General features: G+C 33.4%; 1 protein-coding gene and 1 non-coding gene across 2 annotated transcripts; one reads left to right on the top strand and one right to left on the bottom strand.

The window, feature by feature from the left end:
• Nucleotides 1-2,710: 2,710 nt before the first annotated feature.
• On the bottom strand, nucleotides 2,711-4,701 carry LOC127106911 (uncharacterized). Its single transcript, XM_051044202.1, has 5 exons — nucleotides 4,348-4,701; nucleotides 3,930-4,105; nucleotides 3,401-3,458; nucleotides 3,243-3,300; nucleotides 2,711-2,900 (listed from the first exon to the last, which is right to left on the bottom strand). The coding sequence occupies exons 1-4, from the start codon at nucleotides 4,505-4,507 to the stop codon at nucleotides 3,284-3,286; spliced, it is 411 nt and encodes a 136-aa protein (XP_050900159.1). The 5' UTR covers nucleotides 4,508-4,701; the 3' UTR covers nucleotides 2,711-2,900; nucleotides 3,243-3,283.
• Nucleotides 4,702-16,967: 12,266 nt separating this feature from the next.
• On the top strand, nucleotides 16,968-17,074 carry LOC127108733 (small nucleolar RNA R71). The gene has a single exon (XR_007796250.1). It is a non-coding gene; the product is annotated as a small nucleolar RNA R71 (small nucleolar RNA).
• Nucleotides 17,075-23,807: the final 6,733 nt, after the last annotated feature.

Raw genomic sequence — 23,807 nt, 5'->3', positions numbered from 1 at the left:
TTTGCTAATAATGTTGAGTGTATAATCGACAATGGTGAAAATATAATATTCTGGGGCGATGTGTGGATTGGTACAGAAACTTTTAAGGCATTAATGTTCCTTGATCAATTTCAAAGAAGCACCAACAAAGAAGGTGTAATTGTAGAGATAGGGTGTTGGCAAGAGCTCAAATAGATTTGGATAATGAATTTGACGAAAGAATTGATAGGCGACTTTACAATATCTTATAGTGAACTTGTGACCTTGATTTGTGGAGTAAAGATTGAGTCAGAATTGAGCGGCAAATGGATTTGGATATCTGATAGGAACAGTGGTTTTAGTGTAAAATCATGATATGATACGAATATCATGAACCGAAGGCGCCAACCATTAGAGGATGATAAGGATGAGGTTTTCAATACTATTTCGAAAGGTGGAGGTTTCATCTAATATTCAGGTTTTTGGTTGGAAATTAATCATGGACAGACTGCTTACCATGGATGGTTTTCGATTTAAAACTGTTCCAAAAAACTGCAAACCGAACCAAACCGAATTGAAGTTAAAATATCTAAACTATATTATGTTTAGTTAGTGAATTGAACCATGCTGCACAAACATAGTACAAAAAAACACTAATTAGCCACGTGCAAATCATTGCACAAACCACAATATCACGTTGCAACACCTAAATTAACGACATGAGTAAACACGCTGCAGGAAAGCAAGTCCCAACTCAGTTGTCACGTGAAAAATACATCCCAAACCTTTACCATATAATAATCATGTTGCTAATATCTACATAGGGTGCAACGTCTCTCGGCTACCGATCATAGTGCATATATAGGTGCAGGAAATAGGGTGCGGTTTTGATGATTTGCGACATGAAAAAAGATGCCACAAAGTTGAATACGTGTCAGGCTTTTGCCACGTGATATCCATCTCGCTGTTTTTTAATAAAGAACAATAACATGACGAATAATTAATAAAATATGAAAATTAATAATTAATAAAAATATTTTTAAATAATAATTATAAATATGAATATTTATAAAAGTTCAATTAAAAATAACTAAAAAGTAAAATAATAATTATAAATACAAAAATTAATATTATTAAAAAAGTAAAATAATAATAAAAAATCAATCACCGACATCGATCTCATCTTCTTCTTCTTCTTCATCCTCCTCCTCATTTACGGCTCTTTGACCACCAACTGTTCTAAATCCGCCATTTTCACCAAATCCTTGATTTTCACCCATATGTTTGATTCGTTTGTGAGAACATATATTGTCGCATTCGGTCTTCCATCTCAATTTGCATCTTTTTCATTTCCTCTAATTCAGCCTTTATCGCTGCCAGGCGTGCCACCATCTCGCATCTCATCTCAGATAGAGTTAATTGTCTCACTATTTCCATCATTTCGGATGTCAATTCTGGTAGACGTGACGATCATTCCCCATTTGCAATTCTCGTAAATAAATTTCTATCTCCTTTTCTATAGTTGACGACTATAGATCAAACACCACAAAAGTATCCATTATCTTCCTTCCCGCCAATTATTTATTCCGTTTTTAACAAATAATATATTATAAACACTAAAATAATTTTAAATTTTTTTCCAGATTTAATAATTTCATATTTTTAAACTAAAAAATTATTAAACCTAAAATATATTAAACAACCACAACTCAATATATATGAAAAATACTACAACTAAATATATTTAATAATAATACATTGAAAATAAAAATTACTACACTAAATATATTTAACAACAATACATTAAACAAATATTAAACTACCACAAATATATATATCAAGAATTAGCTTAGCTTAAAGTAGTTAATTCATTTGCACCTCAATCAATTCCAGGGGATAACATTTCTCACTCAAATTCTTTTATTTTAAAAATTCATTAGCGATGTGTTTTACACGTCACTACAATATTTTCGAAAATTTTAAAATTCTCTCATGTGAAAACCTATCGCTCGTTATTTTTTTAATTTTAAGTATTTACCGTCGTGTACATCACATCGCAACTGTCATTTTTAGCGATGTGAATTTCACACAACAAAATCACATCGCTGAAGAGCTCTTTTCTTATAGTGACACTTTTAGAACCAAAGCAAATATATATAAAAAAACATAATCAAAATTAAAACTAAATCAAATAAAATTAAAAAAAATGCTAAAAACAATTTTAAAATCTTTTATTAGTTTTTTTTAAAACAAAAATATGACAATTTGCGTCTTTAATAAATTTTCTGTTTGAAATTCCAAAACAATATATTAAATCAATAATTTTGATTCGGTTAAATTTTGATTAAATTCAAACGGTTCGATTCAATACATGTGACCTGATTCATCTTTTATGATAAAATTTACCTCGAAGAGCTGTATTTGCTATATATATATATATATATATATATATAATATATATATATATATATTATATATAATATATATAATATATATATAATATATATAATATATTATATATATTATATATATATATATATATATATATATATATATATATTATATTATATATATATATATTATATATATATATATATAGGAGTAAACATCTGTGTTGTGCAAATCTGTCATGGAAGCATGGAATTACCTATTTGTTGGTTCTCATTATGCTATTAATGTTTGGAAACAAATATGTAGTTGGCTGAATTGTGAATACAACAATGGTGAGAATGTGGTGGAATAGTCAAATGAATAAAGAAAGACTGTTAAAACAATCATTTTCTCGTAAAATAACAAGAGGAGATTTTCTCGTAAAATAAATAACTTAACATTATTCAAGATAGATGACAATACAAAGTTTACAAATGATTAATTGCAAATTCATATTCATCCTTTTGTTGTTTAGCTTCCTCATAACTTGATTTTCGCTCTATTCTTTGTTCCTACAATATAAAATCAAATGATGAATATATGACACTAAAATTAAAATTTAAACACAGCAAAAAAAAAACTAGAATTATATTAAATTATAAGAAGTATACATCATATCATTTACGAATTCAAGATCATCAACTTATGCTTCTGATTAAATTATTTTTTAATTTTTGGAATTATTATTCCATATGGTATATGAAAATGCTGCAATGTGAAAGTCATTATCACTTATACTTATCCTAGACAAAACTTATATACAGATTCATAAAGACAATTCTTACTATTCTTTACTATATATATATATATATATATATATATATATATATATATATATTCAGAAGATTATATACCTTGTAGAGATAATAAGATAATATTGCTGACAATGATGATTTTAATAATAGAGGCCCCCTACATATGAAAAGATAATAAAACAATAAAATAATGAGAATGTTAATATTAAGTCAGATCATATAGTACAAACTTTAAGAGACTCTCATAGACAACATACCTTTCCACCAATCTCCTCTTGAAGCAATTCCCAAATCATCTTCTCCAACAGTTTTGGCCTGTTATGAAAAAAAACATTATGTTAGGTATTTCCAATACTAGAGAATAATCTTTTTATTTTTATACTTAATAATATAAAATAAAATAATAAATTCTTGACTTTTATTTATAATTCAATTCATAAAAGGAAATTAATAAAATGAAAAATAAAAAAATATTTTTAAAAATGAAAAATCAAAAAATTTAAATTTAAATAATTCTCTGATTCCGAGTTTTTTTCGTGTTATATATATATTTTTTTGATGAATTACTTATACGTTGAATTTCATTTGTTTTTAATTTTTAAAATCAAAATACGTAGATTTTTTTATAAATTTTATTTTGTATTTTAATTTTAGAGACTATTATTAAAAAGATTTTAATATTTATGAATTATTTTAAAAAAAGAGTATATAGGAATGAAAATAAAAAACACTCAAACTAACTGAAGAAAAAAAAACTATTTAAACCAAAAATATGTTACCACTTACCCATAAGTTTTTCCCTTCATTTCGAGTATTTTGAGCATGAGGAATAATATCTTGGCCACCATAAAGTATTGATGAGCTGAGATTACATGGTTCAATTCTTTGATCTTGATATATGTAACTCTTATCTGCAGTTTGTATTTTTTGAGATCCACCACCACAGGCCTTGAAAATGACATCTATATTCATGTGAAAAGTGAGAAAAATATATATAAGATGCAGTTATTAATTAGGTCACTTTGTCAAAAAATTTATCTTAAAATATTTAATTTATATGCAACAAAATTTCAAAGATTTTTTATTTTTTATACCTTTAGCCAAACATAACCCACAAATCATTAGAAAAAGATTGGCTTATGATTATCTAACTTTAAAAAAATGATATAAAAACATAGGCTAAAAGAGTGTATATATATATTACCAGGTGTTCCAAGTATAGAGTCCCATTTCTCCTTGATAGCTTTGTCCCTCACTTCATTAGGGGATGGAGAAGAAGAGGAAGATGAGTGTGTCTCTTTGGAGCCAGAGAGGTCAGAAACAAATGAAGAAGAAGAATCATTTTGGTTACTTTTTCCTTCCATTTTCTTATTATATTGTTATCAAAATCACTACTTCAACTTTTGGTATAAACCATAGTGAGAGTGTTTGGTATATATAGGCAAATTTTTCAACCATTGCTTGATAAAATACTTTAAATAAGGACAGGACAATTATGTTTTTATTTGGAAAAAAAGAGAAGGTGAGCAAAAGAAGAGAAACCGTAATAGAAGAGAAGAGAGTAAGAAAATGGAAATAGAGAAAAACATATAAGTCTTATGCTATAATGTGATTTCTATGTATTAATTATTCTGATTTGGAATTTAAATTTAATTTTCCACGAGAGGGAACTGGAAAAACAGCACGAGGAGAATCATTGCACTAGATTTTTATTTCTCTTATTTCTTGTTTTATGTACTATTAGTTCTAAAAACAAAGCCATGTGTGGCATAGTAGTTATCTATTGGTTGGGACCATGCATCATTTACTTATTTTGTCTTGAATGCAAAAGCAACATTCCGTGTGTAGCGAGACTTGCATGTGTGTTTGTTTTTTGTATTGACTATTGACACTATTTTTCTTATCTTTAATGACCACAAAGATTTTCTATCTTTTTATGCATTTTTTATATAGTTTTTTTTATAGAATCATAAGTGTTTGACCATGTTTTTCTTAAATCAGTTTCTTGTTATAGGTTTCGTGTTTGAGAAATTGCAAACTGTTATGTTATAATCAAAGTCTATTTTGAGTCACAACTCACTAGCAACTCATCACGTGAAAAAGTTGAGCGAATAGACCACGTCGCACGACATAATTAGGGTAACTCCCTAAGCGCTTTCCAACAATAGTGAAACCATCATGTATGAAGTTAGCAATCCACAATCTTTGATTGACTAAACTACACCATCTGTATTGATGAGGGAGTCATTCGCTACGTTGGACTAAAGGGCATTCAAGTTATGTGTGGTCGAGTTTATATGCAAAATACTAGCATCCCTCTAGGGGGTTATGGCTACATATACTTGTACAAAAATCTGGATTAGATGGTCACTTATTCATATATCACTAACCCTAAAAAATCATTAGTTTCACTTATCACAAGCAAAGCTTTTACTATTGTACTTTCTGCAAGTACATTTGGCACCCACCATGAGGCTTAGTAAAACGGGCATACTCCATATTTTATCTTAAGAAGCTTTGGTAGCCTAATCACCGCTCCACAATGATGATGGTTGCCTATATTAACAACGATCTAGAGACCGTATCGGAGATGTGAGTTGCTATGAAAGAGTTACGTCATTTGAATGAAACCCTACAAAATATCATATAGGACATCCCATAACAACAACTAAAGGACAACGAAAAAGAGGGTATAAAGTCCATGGATCCTCGACGTCTATCGACCAAGATCTAGGACATGTCAGCTATAGGAAAAATTTGGCGGGAGGTGCTCTATACTAAGCCATCCCTGCACCTCTTATCCAATATAATGGGAGGTGATGGGAAAAAGAGACCAATAAATGGTATAAATATCATAAGATCAAGGGTAACAACACATACGATTGAAACTAGCTAAAAAAAGGAGACAAAATGCCCCATCTAAAATAGGCATTTGAGAAGGTTTGTTCATGGTGCATTATACTACTATGAATTGAGAAAAATAAGAGAAAAAGAAAAAGGACTAGAGGATAGACGTGTGGATTAACTGGTGGAAGAAGTTATGCAAAAGATACGCCTCCAAGTTATGCACATCGCAAAATCGTCCCAAAGCCTCGATACACTTCAACGTCGAAATTCACCTTTTCACACCAGAACCTTGTTAGAATCCTAGCTCACAAAGATAATCCCATGGTCATCATCATCTAGATGTCAATTGAGATATCATCTAATGGAACACGTATAATGGTTTAAAGGCTCCATGGTGGACTAATTGTGTGAGTAGGTAAAAGTCTGAGGCTACATCTCCATTAGAACCACTTTTAGATTGGGTGAGAATGCCAAATTCATAAGAGTCAGATACTTTGATGTGAATGCACCTTCATCATACAACATAATCATATATACCTCCCGTTTTCAACGTCCTAGAGGAGGCATTATCCCTAATCTAGCTATAAATGAAGTATCCAATGGATAACTGACATATACACGGGGTAAAGTGTAACACTCGAGACCGAAGAGGGTGGGGATGATTGTAACATCCGAGGTCGAAGAGGGCGAGAAGTGGTCGCCCAAATTCATATTGAAATGAGAGGATCCTAAGGTTGTGCAGGTATGAGACTGCATGGTTGGAGGAAGGCTTATAAGGATTTATTGATACTATTTATACCAATAAGATGCATCTTGTTTTCGGTAGCCTAAAAAATAAGAACTCCACAGTTAAGAGTGTTGACTTGGAGTAGTATTTGAATGAGTGACCTTTTGGGAAGTTTCCTGAAAAACGTGTGAGTGAGGACAAAAAATGTTGAAAAGACTCGTGTTGATTTGTGGAGTCAGTCGGTAATCATGAAAGCAATATGGGGCGTTGCAAATGGTATCTGAGAAGACATCTCCCAGTACGTTCGACGATGAACTAAGCGGAAGCTGATGTGCATGTAACACTCAAGGCCGAAGGGGCGCGGTGGATGTAACATGTAACACCTCAGATTCAATTAATTAATTTAATTTAATTATTTAGATTTTTATTTAATTATTTGGTGTTTGGATTGCCTTTAAAAGAAATTTGGTGATTATATGTGTTGTTGGGGTGTAATGGTAATGGTAGGGTATGGTGGGAATATCAGAGTTTGGTAGAATAATTAGAAAATAACTATAATATTAGTATTTTTAATTAATATTAAAAATAAATAAAAATATAAATTTGTGACTTTATATTAGAAATTATTTAATTAATTATATAATAGAGAAAATAGGAGTTAGTCGAGAAATAAGGGACAATGAGGATATTTAGGAGAATAAGTTGGGGGTAGTAAAGGAAATACCTAAATGGATAATTAAGTTTTATTTATAAATAGAAGATTGGGTGGAAAATTAAATTTATTATGGATTTAATTGAAATACACTGACAGTGTAAAAGGATTTTACACCGTCAATTAATCATAGTCGTTGGATGTTTAAACAAGTTTGACTTTTATTTTAAAAATCTATAAAGTAATGCAAACGGGTGATGGTGATGAATTGATTGTGTAAAACTTTTTACACTGACAGTGTATAGTAATTAATCTCATTTATTATTAATATGATTTTAATAATTAAATTAGAAAAATAGAATAATGTGAGTTTTGGGTGATAGTATGAATTAAAGGTGTTGAGAGCTAATGAGGTAATTAAAAAGAATTGTGTAGAAAACCCTAAGTATATATTCTAAAAGATGAGGGAGAGTTAGGTTTCATCCAATTCTTAGAGAACTTGAGAAAGTGGCAAGAGGAGAATCCTAGAGCTAGAAGAGGATAGGAAAACCATTAGAGAAGAGCTTGCTTGCTGGAATTTTAAGGTAAGGGGGGAGAATAGTTTTTAATAGGGCTTATGCATGAAGACCAGGGTAGATGAGTCTTTAACCTCTAATAGGACATTGGTTTGTTCATGAGATTTTGAGTTTCTATGATATTATGATGTTGATTGACTGAATTGATGTGTATTTTCGTGTATAATTTGGTATGTGATTGGTGTTTTAAAATTGTTAATATTTTTCACCATTATCGAAGGTTTGAAGCTTTGGGGTTAATATGTTTTTGATAAAATTGAAAATTATATGTGTTAAATTGTTGTTTTAATCATTAGATAATTGCAGTACGTCGAATTCTGAGATCGGAGCTTTTTACAGAATCGAAATCAGAGGACCGAAAGAGCTTCTATGATTGAAAATACAGAAAAGTAAATTATGGGTATTTACCCACAGATTATGAGACTTAGTGACGAACTGGACATGGGAAAAATCCACTTTTTGGTGACGTCCGTCAACCCTCATGACTTCTGCCATGCCTAACAAAAAATATCATAACTTGTGATCCGTGACTCTGTTTGGAATGCGATTCAAAATGTTGGAAAACTAACATGTAGTACTATCTCATTGTGATGCCATAAGAGACTGAATATGCACTTTATGATGTGAATATATTATTTTAATTAAGGTGTAATATTTATGGTTGTGTTTCTAGTTGATGAGTTGAGTTTTATGTGTTGTGTTGTCGTGCGATTCATGTTAACCGTTGTTGGGCATATTTTGGATGACTTATTAATTAATTGCATGATTACATTGAATTGTTGAGTGTTAATAATAGATTTAGGAAAATTATTTAATTGTTATAATTAAATTTATAATGCTATTTGGTGATGCTACGTGGTTAACGAAAGATGATGTTTTGTATACATAAATTTGGTTGTATATGGTGTATGAATATTTGATTTGTTTAATGCTTGTATGTGAATATGCATAACTATTGTTGTGGTAGTGATAGTTGATCCCGACTTAGCGAGTCTATTAAAATATCTAACTACAAGTGCACAGTTATATCGCGTAGTTTTAAAACATATTAAATCCACATGGACCAATAATCAAACTTATCACTATCTATTGGTGGTATGTAAATATAAAGCTTATGAAAATTTGATTTAGGGAAAATTAATACTAAAATTAGAATAAAGTTTGGAAAATATAACAGAAAGTAGAGACCAGAATGTGGATCCCGGTGTACATCGATGACTCAATAATTTATTGTCGTGTGTTAATGTATTAAATCACTTTCCAGTAGAAAAATATTAATTTAAAAACCTTTATCTCACACTCTCATGTTATTGATTCTAGCTATACTTCTAGACCAAATGTCTGCTCTCGCTATCCCATTTCAATTAGGAAATACTTTTTGAAAATCAACAAGTTCTAATTAATCCTAAAGCGCTCTCGTTGTATTTAGGATTAATGCTCAATTTTTACTATCCGGTTCAAGTCTCACACTCTCATGGGTCTTGACTCGAAATCTTAATGTTTTCACTCTCGTGCAAAATGTTTCAGAATTAAAATTAAAAATCAAAACTTGAAAAATAATTTATAAAAAGGTTTACGCAAACTTATTACTGTGTCCCGTCGGATGACGGTCCTCACATACCAGACTCAAAGCAGTTTAGTCGGACATGGTATTAAACATAAACATGCAATTCGTGGTAATAGAAATTGAGAGAAATATTGCAAGTAAATAAGTTTCAAACAAATAGAATTAAATTAAAGCAATTATATAAAAAAAACTGTAAAACTGGAATTAATGCGGAAATAACTTCGAGTACACTGAACTGAACGGAAAATAACTTCTAATGCGGGCACGATTACTTTGATCTAAGCTTACAATAAAAGATCCTAAAAGATATGATGTGATAGTCCCCCAATGCAAGAGCTCTATCACTTTCGAATGTATTTTCTGCTTAAAACTAAGAATAAAAATTATGCATACAAACCTGGATGCATAAATCTTCTAAAAACTAACAATTTATAGTGAAATAGGTGCTGAACTGAGTCCTGGTTGTGTAGAATTTGTGGGAGAAAAATATGGGGGAATGTGGAAAATCTGACTGTTTCTGTTGTGATTTTTCAGGGGCCGAACTTCATGGCGGTCACCATGAAGCTTGTGGCTGTCGCCACAAGTGCAAAGTTGTGATATTGGCCTTTTTGATGTGCACGGAGAATACAATGAGGCTTGTGGAGGTCTCCATGAGCCTTTGATTGCGTCTTCTGCATTCTTTTTTCCTCTCCGGTGGGTTTGACGTCTGCCCAGTCATGGCCGGTGCCATGTAGGTGGCCATAAGTCCATTTTTGCCACTTTTCTCTATTTTTCTCCGTTTTTGTCTGGTTTCTTCATAAATCCACTTTTCTCTATTTTTCTCCGTTTTTTTGTGAAACATGCATAAATTACCAGCATAATACTACAAAATACAATAAAATAATACTAAAACATGTACGAATCGAGTCAAAATAAACTATGAGATTCGGTGTTATCAAACTCTCCCACACTTAAACATTTACTTGTCCTCAAGCAAATTCTACATATCCGAAAAAGAATTTTGAAAATTATGCAGCATGTAGAAATCAAGACTCACGAAAATAGTTGCAATTGGATACTAATTCTAGGTTATAAACTCAGTTTCGGTTAGAATTGCATCAATACAGATTAATTTCCCCACTAAGGATATCGTGGGAACATAAATCTGCATGGTGCAGACATAAGTCTCCCCCATATACAAACCAATATGAATCATGTTGTCATGTCCAAGCCTATTTTAGCCACCCTTCCCTTTATTCTTTTTTCATTCTAGTGCAATCACATTAAGCCCGTTATCCCTCCACACTCATAGCAAGATAATATGTTAGTGACTATGATCCATATATATACATATAAATATATATATATATATATATATATTATATATATATATATATATATATTATATATATATTATATATATATATATATATATATATATATATATATATATATATATATATATATATATTATATAATATATTTCCTTTCTTCGCACTTTGGTTTGATTAATATCATCAAAAAAGGCATGTACCGTTGGGTTAAATGACCGAATGAAGGTCACCTAACTTAGAAGGAACATCCTTATTAATTTCTTTTTCTCATTTAAGCTTAAGATCATACACTTATTTGTATCGACTTCTTGCATAGTGTGTGTTTGGGATGATGGTGATTGCTGAATAAACTACTTAAGGAAGAATTAAAGGATGAGGGTTTAAGGCGGTGACATGACAAGTACTCAAATTGATATCCATATTCGGGAGATTCAAGGTGTTAAAACGATACCTATCTTGTAAAGTTTTGCCAAGTCTCTACAATCTATCCTAAGTATTGTCTATAACCTAAAACTTTCAAAATATGCCATTTTATTTTAAGTAAAAAAATTTGTATGGCTCAAGAAAGTAGGGGAATCAATAAGCAACATAAAACCACACATAAAGACTCGACATCACATGCAATGACTCTACTAACAGTACTAAAAAGTAAAAACAGATAAAATCTAAAATCATAAATTAGACTAAAAATAATAAATCTAACTAGAAAGCAGTAAAAATGAAAGCGATAAAGTTCCTCTCTCACACTTAAACCAAACATTTTCGTCAATGTTTTGATTAAAGTGAGAAAAAGGAATGAAAAACATGGACGATAGAATCAATATTTGTTGTGGCCTCATCCTTGGCCTTGCCACCAACCTCCTTGTCCACCTCGACCATGTTCTCCCTGCATCTGGACTTCCATGCTAGCTAACTGCTCAGATAAAGAGTCTAATTGGTTATTACGGTGTTCCTCAGCTGCTTGGGAAAACTGGAGATGCTCTAGGATCTCTTGGTGGCAGTGCTCCATAGAAGCCTAAAAGGTCTGCCACTGCTGGGCCTGCTCCACTATGGCGATTTCTGATGTTTGAACCTGCTGAATGTTACCTGCCATGGTGTCATGGGCTTCCTTTAAGTGTCGCTGGCTCCATAGAAGCGAATCTTGGGTGGCCTGGATCAGTTGCACATCATTTGTCATATTTGTGTGAAAGGCTTTCATATGACCCATATGCTCCACCATTGTTGCTTGTTGTGTTTGAATTTGACCTATATGCTACATCATACATGTTTGTTGTTGATGCATAACATATATTAGGTTGTCCCTCTCAGCATCGGTGGCGTTCCGGACACACATCTCATTGAGTATATCATCAAGTGTGGCATGCGTAGCTTCGGAGGAAGTACCTGCAAAATGGTTATACAAATGTGTGGTGTGTGTAGGTGAAGTAGGAATATGGGGTGAGTGGTGTGATGGAGACTGGTGTACATGAGAGACTCACTCTCTCTGATCATACTCATCATCGGTAGTGTTATTAGCAGCGACATTCTCATGAATGTTCGTGCACATCGGTGCGGTTTAGGAAAGGTAAGATAATACTAGGCACCTCCCTGTTGGCTATCATCAGTGAATACCTCTCATCCCTCATGTTCTTAATTAACCGCATATGGCGACATACATCAATATCTAGGGAGAGCATGGGTAGAGGGTTAAGCGTAGCAAGTTCCACGTGTAGGTCTAGGGTGCGATCTATGGAAGTAATGAGTCCTCCAAAAGTGATGTGCCATTTCTTAGCGGTGTGAACCGCTTTCATGTGGGCCAACAAAAACAGAGCTGAATTAACCCATGTATGCTAAAAAACAGAGTGTATATAAAATAACTCCTTAACATTAATCCTACTTTTTTGATCTCCCTATTGGAAATTTCCACTTGACCACTCGTTTGTGGGTGGTAAGGTGTTTCTATTCAGTGTCAAACTCCATATTTAAGCAACACTTTTTCAAAGATTTTTGAAATGAAATGAGATCCACCGTCATTGATGACGAGTCTAGGCACACTGAATCTAGGGAAGATAATGGTCTTCAAAAGTTTAATCATGACTCGTATGTCATTTGTAGGAGAAGATACAACCTCCATCCATTTTGACATATAGTCAACTGCAATGAGTATAATTTTTTTCCGAATGAGGATGAGAAAGGGCCCATAAAATCAATACCCCATACGTCAAAGATTTCCATTTCTAAGATGTTTTTAAATGGCGTATCTTTGTGTCTAGAAATGTTTCTAGTGCGTTGGCAACAATCACATTTGATAAACGCGGTGTGGACATCCTTCCATAGGCTAGGCCAATAGTGGCCATATTGTAGGATCTTTGCACATGTCTTAGACATGCTTGCGTGCCCTCCATAAGATGTAGTGTGGCAATGTGTTATAATGTTGTCTATCTCTTCTTCAAGGACGCATCAACGAAAAATACTGTCAGCGCCTCTCTTTAATAGGAGGTGCTCATCCCTATAATAGTGTTTTAGGTCATGGAAAAACTTTTTCTTTTGTTGGTAAGTTAATTCAGGTGGAAGCACTCTGGCCACTAGGTAGTTGACAAAGTCAGGATACCAACGAATTTTGGATTGAGCATATGCGACTTCCACGATTTCTTTATTTTCAATTTCAGAGTTTCCTTTTTCGCAAGGATCATCTTTTTGAGAGCATTCATATGTGTCATTTTCTAATTGGGAAATAAGTCGGTCATATGGGAAGTCATCATTGATGGGCACTTGGTCAACTTTTACATTATCGAGTCTAGAGAGGTGATCTGCTACACATTCTCAGTTCCTTTCTTGTCTTTGATTTCTAAATCAAACTCTTGTAGAAGCAAAATCCATCTTAACAATCTTGGCTTAACATCCTTTTTACTTAATAAGTACTGAATAGATGCGCGATCAGTATAGATAATTATTTTAGCTCCCACTAGGTAAGAGCGGAATTTATCCAATGCAAACACTACAACTAAGAGTTCTTTTTCAGTGGTGGCATAATTCACTTGTGCCTTATCCAAGGTTCTACTCGCATAATAAATGACGCGAAGCTTCTTATCTTTACACTGTCCCAAGACAACACTGACGGCGAAATCACTTGCATCACACATTATTTCAAAGGGTCCATTCTAATCTGGAGGTTGTATAATGGGCGTAGAGATCAAAGCTTGTTTGAGCAATTGAAATGCTTTAAAGCATTTTTCATCGAAGATGAATTCAGCGTATTTCATCAACATACCAATTAAGGGTTTAGTTATTTTAGAGAAATCCTTGATGAAACATCGATAAAAATCGGCGTGACCTAAGAAACTTCGTATTTCTCTAACTGTTTTGGGAGGTTGGAGGTTTTATATTACTTCTATTTTTTCCTTATCAAATTCAATCCCCTTATCTGACACTATGTGTTCAAGCACGATTCCCTCTTGAACCATGAAGTGGCATTTCACCCAGTTGAGTACAAGGTTGACTTTTACACACCTTTCTAGTACCATTTCCAATTTCGCAAGACATCCTTCAAAACTCTGCCCGTAGACTGAGAAGTCATCCATAAACACTTCCATGATATTATCCATAAAATCTGCAAAGATCGCCATCATGCATCGTTGAAATGTTGTAGGAGCATTACATAATCCGAGCGACATTCGTCGATAGGCGAATGTGCCATAGGGACATGTGAAAGCGGTCTTCTCTTGGTCATCAAGGTGAATTGGAATTTGGAAAAATCCTGAGTAACCATCCAAAAAACTGAAATGAGAACACTAGTCAGTCGTTCAAGTATCTGGTCGATAAAGGGTAGAGGGAAATGATCTTTTCGGGTGGCTTTGTTTGATTTTCTATAATCTATGCACATTCTCCACCCTGTCTCAACACACTTTTCTACAGCTTCGCCTTTGTCATTTTTGACTACTGTAACACCTCCCTTTTTAGGTACGACATGTACTGGGCTGACCCATTTACTGTCGGATATTGGGTATATAATCCATGCCTCTAGCAGCTTTAGTACCTCCATCTTAACTACATCACTCATAATAGGGTTTATTCTCTTCTGGTGTTCTCTAGAGGTTTTTGAGTATTCCTCTTGCATAATTTGATGCATGCACATGGAGGGACTGACCCCTTTGAGATCAAAGATGTTGTATCCTAGGGCTGTAGGGTACTTCCTTAAAACATCCAAAACTGCTCAATTTTTTCTGACCTAAGTTTGTGTTGACTGTTACTTGGATTTCAAGCTCTTTATCTATTCATACCTTAAGTTTTCGGGAAGCGTCTTAAGTTCTATAAAAGGTTTCTTTGGGCAAGGCATAAGATTGGGAGTTAGTGCGAGTCATTCTCTCAAGCTGTCATCCATATATGGTCTACGTCATTCATCATCTTCTAATATAGAAGGTGCTGAGGACTTTAGTATCCTTAGGTGGTTCCATCTCCATTTCTTTTATACATTCGTCGATGATGTCTATGAAATAACAAGTGTCATCTATAGCAGGTGCCTTTAGAAATTGTGAAAGAATGGATTCGATTTTCTCCTCACCAACCTCGAAGGTTATTTTTCCTTGTTTCACATCAATAACGACACCTGTAGTGTCCAAAAAAGGTCTTCCTAATATGATTGGAATGTTGGAATCTTCCTTTATGTCTAATATTATGAAGTATATGGGAATGTAAAATTGACCAATTCTTATGGGGATGTTTTATAGCATACACATAGGGAATTTAACAGAGCGGTCAGCTAGTTGGAGATACATTCTTGTGGGTCTTAGTTCGCCTAATTTGAGTTTTCACATATTGAAAGGGGTATTAAACTAACACTAGCTCCGAAGTCACAAAGGGCTTTGTCGATGAAAAAATTTCTGAGTACACAAGGTATGGAAAAACTACATGGGTCTTTTAACTTGGGGGACATGTTGTTTTGAATGAGGGCGCTACACTCTGCAGTAAGTCTTATTGTCTCATTAACCTTAAGTTTATTTTTATTGGATAGGATCACTTTAAGAAATTTGGCATAGGAAGGCATTTGTGTAATAGTTTCTGTAAAGGGTATCATAATATTAAGCTGTTTCAGAAGCTCTACAAATTTCTTAAACTGACCTTCGGTTTTGGGTTTAGCTAGTCTTTGAGGATAAGGAATGGGTGGCTTATATGGTGATGGAGGCACGTATGGTTTCTATTTCACGACCGCCTCTTTGGTTTTATTATCCTTCCCATTGTTATTTGGTTCATTGTTTGTTACCTTTTTGGTTTCTATTTCATTTTGTTGAGACATGGGCGAATTTTGAATTTTTGGATCAACTAGCCTATCTAATAATGTCCAACTTCGCTGTGTGATGGCATTAGCATGGCCTTTCGGGTTAGGTTGTGGTTGGCCAGGAAATATTCTAGTTGACACTGTTGTTGCTGCTTGTTATTGGGCTACTTGAGAAATTTTGGTTTCTAGCATTTTATTATGAGTAGCCATAAAGTCAACCTTATTTCCCAATTGCTTAATTAGCTCATTCGTGTGAACATTCTGGTTAGTAAACTCTTTGTTCTGTTGGCTTTGGGTTGCAATAAAGTTTTCCATAATTAGTTCAAGGTTTGAATTTTTTGGTGCTTGAGGAGCAGCGAGGGCTCCCTTTTGATAACTTAAAAGAACAACAGGTGTTGGGTTTGAAGCAAACAACACATTCTTGTTCTTATAGGATAAATTTGGATGGTTTCTCCAGCCAGGGTTATAAGTAGTGGAGTATGGGTTCCCTTGGGCATAGTTTATTTGGTCGGATGAAATTCCAGCCAATAGGTGGTATTCAGGAGTGTTGTGTCCAGGGGTTCCACATAACTCGCAATTGGAAGTTGCAGCAGCTACTGTTGTTGCTGGAATTATGGTCAAACTCTCAATCTTCTTAGTGAGGGCGTCCACTTTAGCATTAACATGGTCTATGCCATTTACTTCATACATTCCTCCCTTTATCTGTGGTTTCTCTATAGAAATTCGCTCACCTCCCCATTGATAGTGGTTTTGCGCCATATTTTCTATGAGTTGATAGGCGTCTTCATAGGACTTATCCATTAGAGAGTCGTCATCTGCATCATCTAAGGTTAATTTGGTGTTATACAAGAGACTATTGTAGAAAGTATGGATAATCATCCATGGCTCAAGTCCATGATGTGGGCAGAGCCTCAACATATCCTTGTATCTCTCCTAAGCTTCAAAAAGAGATTTGTTGTCTTTTTGCCTAAATCCGTTGATTTGGCTTCTTAGCATGTCCGTTTTGCTAGGCAGGAAGTATCGTGCTAAGAAAACTTTCTTCAATTCGTTCCATGTAGTTATGGAATTAGATGGTAGAGATTGGAGCCAAGCTCTAGCTCTATCTCTCAAAGAAAAGGGAAAGAGAGGTAATCTTATGGCTTCGGGGTCAACACCATTAACTTTCAACGTGTCTGCGTACTTCATAAATACTGACAAATGAAGGTTTGGGTCTTCTGTAGGGTTACCAGAGAACTGGTTTTGTTACACAACTTGCAACAACGAAGGTTTTAACTCAAAATTATTCGTCTCGATGAAAGAAGGTGCAATGCTCGAGTGTGGCTCTTCTTCAGATGGAGCAGCATAATCCTTGAGAGGACGACTATGATTTGTGGCCATGTCAGGAGTTGGGATATTATATTCTAAACAAAGTTGTCTAACTCGGTGTCTTAGAATTAAACACTCAATTTCGTTTATGGGTTATGTTAGCTCATCCCCCGAGGAATGAGTGTTTGGCATACAATTGACGAATAAAAGGGAAAAATAGCTGCCTTAGTTTATACTACGCAGCAACAGAGTTACAATATTGACTAAATTGGTCCCTGACAACGGCACCATAAACTTGATCGCGACTTAGTGAGTCTATCGAAATATCTAACTACAAGTGCACTATTATATCGTGTAGTTTTAAAAGATATTGAATCCACCGAGACCAATAATCAAACTCATTTCTATCTATTGGTGCTATGTAAATCTAAGGCTTATGAAAAATTGATTTAGGGGAAATTAATACTAAAATTAGGATAAGGTTTGGAAAATATAACAGAAAGTAGAGACCGCAAAATATGGATCCCGGTCTACCTCGGGGGCTCAATAATTTATTGACGCGTGTTAATGTATTAAATCACTTTTCAGTATAAAAATATTAATTTCAAAACCTTTATCTCACACTCTCGTGTTGTTGAATCTAGCTATACTTCTAGACCAAATGTTTACTCTCGCTAGCCTATTTGAATCAGGAAATACTTTTTGAATATCGACGAGTTCTAATTAATCCTAAAGCTCTCTCGTTATATTTAGGATTAATGCTCAATTTTTACTATCCGGTTCAAGTCTCACACTCTCGTGGGTCTTGACTCGAAACCTTAATGTTTTCACTCTCGTGTAAGACTTTTTAGAATTAAAATTAAAAATAAAAGCCAGAAAAATAATTTATAAAAAGGTTTACACTAACTTATTACCGAGTCTCGTCGGAACGACAATCCTCACATACCAAACTCAAAACAGTTTAGCCGGACATGGTATTAAACATAAACATACAAATCATGGTAATAGAAATTGACATCAACATTGCAAGTAAATAAATTTCAAACAAATAGAATTAAATTAAAGCAATTATATAAAGAACCTGTAAAACTGGAATTAATGCGGAAATAACTTTGAGTACACTGAACTGAATAGAAAATAACTTCTAATGCTGACACGATTACTTTGATCCAAGCTTATAATAAACGATCCTAAAATCTATGGTGTGATAGTCCCCCAATGCGAGAGCTCTATCACTTTCGAATGTATTTTCTGCTTAAAACTAAGAATAAAAATCATGCGTACAAACTTGGATGCATAAATATTCTAAAAACTAACAATTTATAGTGAAATAGGTGCTAAACTGAGTCCTGGTCGTGTAAACTTTATGGGAGAAAAATATGGGGGAATAGGGAAATACAAATTCTTTCTATCAAATTCATGGTGGTCTCCATGAAGCTTGTGGCGGTCGATACAAGTGCAAAGTTGTGATATTGACCTTTTTGATGTGCATGGTGAATGCCATGAGGCTTGTGGAGGTCGCCACGAGCCTTTGACTGTGTCTCTTGCATTCCTTTTTCCTCTCTGGTGGGTTCCACGTCTACCTAATCATGGCGGGCGCCATGTAAGTGGCCATAAGTGCATATTTGCCACTTTTCTCTGTTTTTCGTCGTTTTTGTTCGGTTTCTTCATAAATCGACTCTTACTCGTAAGGTACCTGGAACATGCATAAACTACCAGCATAATACTACAAAATGAAACAAAATAATACTAAAACATGTGAAAATAGAGTAAAAATAAACAATGAGATTCGGTGTTATCAATAGTTCAAAGGGAGAAATATGTTGTTGTATACTATTTATGTTTTGATGTTGTTTGTGGAACATTGTATGATTAATTGTTATGATTCTTATGTTTTATCAATGAGTTGATTAAATTGATGTATTATTTGAAATATAATTTTGTTGAGATGAATTATTAGTATGCTTGTGTTATATTGTTGATTGATAATATTCATTTTGTGATTTTGGTGTGATGTAATTTAGAGAGGGGATTACTAGAGTTGTCAATGCATTACATTAAGATTGGAAGAGGGGTCTTAACACATTAATTTGATGATATGATCATGCATTATAAGAGTTGTGTCAAAAGGCATGCCTGCTAGTTTAGAATAGGGGACTAGTGTCTTGTCCCAAACTCAGAAGAGGGTGCTTGGAGCTCAGAAGAGGGGGATCATGGGTTCAGAAGAGGGGACCCGGTTCCAGAGAGAACCAAAAATTGAGTTGATATAATATTCATATGCATAGAGTTGTACAATTGAGTTTCATTGCATAAATGAGTTATATGTATAATTGTTGAGTTATGATTGATTAATGAGTTTAGGTGTGGAATTGTAATGAGATATACTGTGAATGAAATTGTGAGAGGTGTTGTGCTATTATCCTACCTTGTAGTATGTGCATGTTATTATTGTTTTTGATTTCTCACCGCTTTTATTTGAATATTGTATTTACATGGGCATCATGTAGATACTCAAGAGTAGAGACACTGCTATGAGTAGAAGCTAGCTCCTAGAGCCATTTCCTTTAGTTTCGTTGTTTTAGTGTTGGTTATGCTCTGATATGTAACACCGGGGAGCGATTTTGTTTTGTTTTATGTTGAGATTTTCTGAGAGACAATGTATGTTCTCGTATGTTTATGCTTTGGTGTGATGAGCATTTGGAGAAGACTTATCAGTCGATGCTTTTAATTATAATATGACGTTTTATTATGGTATTTAAATTGGCATGTGTGTTATTTATGATTTTCTCCCATGATATCAGATGAGTTGGATGTCATGTAAACATCACAAGTACAAATCAGATGAATTGATGTCATGCAAACATCCTAAGTGCAATTATGCGCATTAAAATATTGTGTTATATGTTTATTTAAATTAAGTGTTACATGATCAATAGGAGTATGTGTGTGTGTGTGTGTATGTTTTGATAGGTGTAACATCCTATGTGAAAATATTGTGAAAATATCTGATTTAATTATAATTATTTGAAGCTCGATGGCCAGATGAGAGAGTCATATTTGACTCTGTTGCTTAAGAAATTTTTTAGGGTGAAATTTTTTTAAGTGGGAGAGAGTTGTAAAACCCTAAATTCTATTAATTAATTTAATTGAATTATTGAAATTTTTATTTAATTATTGGGTGTTTGGTGTGTTTTTAAAAGAAATTTAGTGATTATATGTGTTGTTGGGGTATTATGGTAATGGTAGGGTGTTGTGAGAATATATGAGTTTGATAGAATAATTAGAAAATAACTAGAATATTAGTATTTTTAGTTAATATTAGAAATAAATAAAAATAGAAATTTGTGTTTTATATTAGAAATTATTTAAATAATTATATAATTGAGAAAATATGAGTTAGTAAAGAAATAAGGGGCCATGATGATATTTAGGAGAATAAGTTGGGGGTAGTAAAGGAAATACCTAAATGGAGATTTAAGTTTTACTTATAAATAAGATATTGGGTGGAAAATTAAATTTATTATTAATATGAGTTTAATAATTAAATTAGAACAATATAATAATGCGAGTTCGAGGTGATATTATGAATCAAAAGTGTTGAGGGCTAATGGGATAATTAAAATGAATTATGTAGAAAATCCTAAGTATATATTCTAAAAGGTGAGGGAGAGTTATGTTTCATTCACTTCTTAGAGAACTTGCGAAAGAGGTAAGAGGAAAACTCTAGAGTTAGAAGAGGAGAGGAAAACTCTTGGAGAAGAGCTTACTTGCTGGAATTCTAAGGTAAGGGGAAGAATAACTTTCAAATGGGCTTATGCATGAAGGGTAGAATATAGGAATCCTTAATCTCCAATAGTGAATTGGGTTGTTCATAAAAAATTTATTTTCTATGATATTATAATTTTAATTGGCTAAATTGATGTGTACTTTCGTGTATAATTTGGTATGTGATTACTGTTTCGAAATTGTTAGTATTTTTCATCATTGTCGAAGTTTTGAAACCTTGGGGTTAATATGTTTTCGAAAAAATTGAAAATTATATTTGTTAAATTATTTTTTTAATCATTAGATAATTGTAGTACGTCGAATTCTGAAATAAGAGCTTTTTACGAAATCAAAATCGGATGTACGAAAGGGCTTCTATTGTGGAAAATACAGAAAAGTAAATTTTGGGTGTTTACTCACGGATTCTGGGACTTAGTGACAAACTGGCCATGGGAAAAACCCATTCATGGGTGACGTTCATCAACCCTCATGATTTCCACTATGCCTAACAAAAAATGTCATAATTTGAGATCCGTGACTCCATTTAGAATGCGGTTTGAAACATTGTAAAGCTAATGTATAGTACTATCTCATGGTGATACCTTAAGAGGCTGAATATGCACTTAATGACGTGAATATACTATTTTACTTAAGGTTTAGTGTCGGTGACTATGTTTCTAGTTGTGGAGTTGGATTTTATGTGTTGTGTTGTCGCGCGATTCATGTTAACTGCTGTAAGGTATGTTTTACGTGACTTTAAATTAATTAATTGCATGATTGCATTGGGTTGTTGAGTGTTAATAATTGATTTAGAAAAAATTATTTAATTATTATAATTAAATCGATAATGCTATTTAGTGTTGTTATGTGATTAATGAAAGATGATGTTTTGTATGCATAAATTTGATTGTATATGGTGTATGAATATTTGAGTTGTGTGATGCTCGTATGTGAATATGCATAATTGTTATTATAGTGGTGGTAGTTCAAAGTGGAAACTACGTTGTTGTAGTCTATTTATATTTTGATGTTGTTTATGGAACATGCATATGCTATTGTATGTTCAGAAGGGGCTCATGGGTTCAGAAGAGGGGACCCGGTTCCAGAGAGAAACGAATATTGAGTTGTTACCACATGCATATGCATAGAGTTGCATAGTCGAGTTTCACTGCATAATGAATTATATGCATAATTGTTGAGTTGTGATTTATTGATCAGTTTAGGTGTGTGATTGTGATGAGATATACTATGAATGAGATTATGATGAGGTGTTGTGTTATTATCCCACCTTGTAGTACATGCATGTTATTATTGTTTGATATTTATCACCCCTTCTGTTTCAATGTTGACTTTACATGTTTATGTTTTGGTGATGAGCATTTGGAAAAGATTTACGAGTCAATGCTTTTAATTATAATATGAAGTTTTATTATGGGATTTAAATTGGTATGCGTGTTATTTATGATTCCGCTGCCATGATATCAAATGAGTTTGATGTCGTGTAAACATCCCAAATACATATCAGATGGATTAATGTCGTGTAAACATCCTAAGTGAAATTATGTGCATTAAAATATTGTGTTGCATGTTTATTTAAATTAAGTGTTACATGATCAACAAATGTGTGTGTGTGTGTGTGTGTGTGTGTGTGTGTTTTGAGAGGTGTAACATTCTATGTGAAAATATTGTGAAAAATCTCTGAGTTAATTATAATTATGCTTGGGGATGTTGCATAACACCCAAGGCCGAAGAGGGCATGGAATGGTCGGTCGAATTCACATCGGAATGAGAGGATCCTAAGGCTGCACAGGTATGTGACCGGATTGTTATAGGAAGACTTATAAGGATTGATTATTACTAACTATAATAACAAGATGCATCTTATTTTCAGTAGCCTAACAAATAAGAACTCCATAGTTAAACGTACTTGACTTGGAGTAGTATTTGAAAGAGTGGTCTTCTAAGAAGTTTCCCGAAAAACATGTGAGTGAGGACAAAACACAATGAAAAGACTCATGTTGGTTTGTGAGGTCAATCGGTTATCCTGAAAGTAGTATGGGCCATTACATAAAGGAGCGACATGAAATCGCCAAAAAGTTTTACCAAGAAAGCCTCAAAATAGAAATGGGGGCAATGTTCGGTATGTGGAACCATGTTTTGCATTTGATATTCCTTTAACAAAGGACAACAATTTTTTTTGGAGTTTTGATAACAACTTATTCATGATAACAATCTATTTAAGAATTCAAGCATAAGTGCTTCAACAAATAAACATGGAAACCTAAGTATTAGGGTTTCAAGGACTTGACTATTCGATGATGACAACCAAGTGGAATATAAGCTCAAGCCTCATCTCAAGAGAACTCAAGCAAATGTCTTCTAAAAGAAAGCATCTGACAAAGTCTTGAAGTGCAAGCATGCCATACCTTAGGCTGAGTGAAAATTGTGTAAAGCAAAAGGGCATTATCATAAAAGTACATGACTAAAACCCACACACACACACTCACACACACGCGTACACTAAAACTTATTTTCAAACTAATTTTTCTCAAAGAAAATGCCGCGACTGAAAAATTACAGAGTCGTCGTCATCCTTTATTTGTTCTAATAAACAAGGAAATAATGATGAAACTTAATGTTAAGGGTGATAGACTAAGGT

Source organism: Lathyrus oleraceus, chromosome 7 (assembly GCF_024323335.1).
Source record: "Lathyrus oleraceus cultivar Zhongwan6 chromosome 7, CAAS_Psat_ZW6_1.0, whole genome shotgun sequence".
Taxonomy (NCBI): Eukaryota; Viridiplantae; Streptophyta; class Magnoliopsida; order Fabales; family Fabaceae; genus Lathyrus; species Lathyrus oleraceus.
Note: the sequence above shows the minus strand (reverse complement) of the source record. Positions and strands in the feature narration are given on the sequence as shown.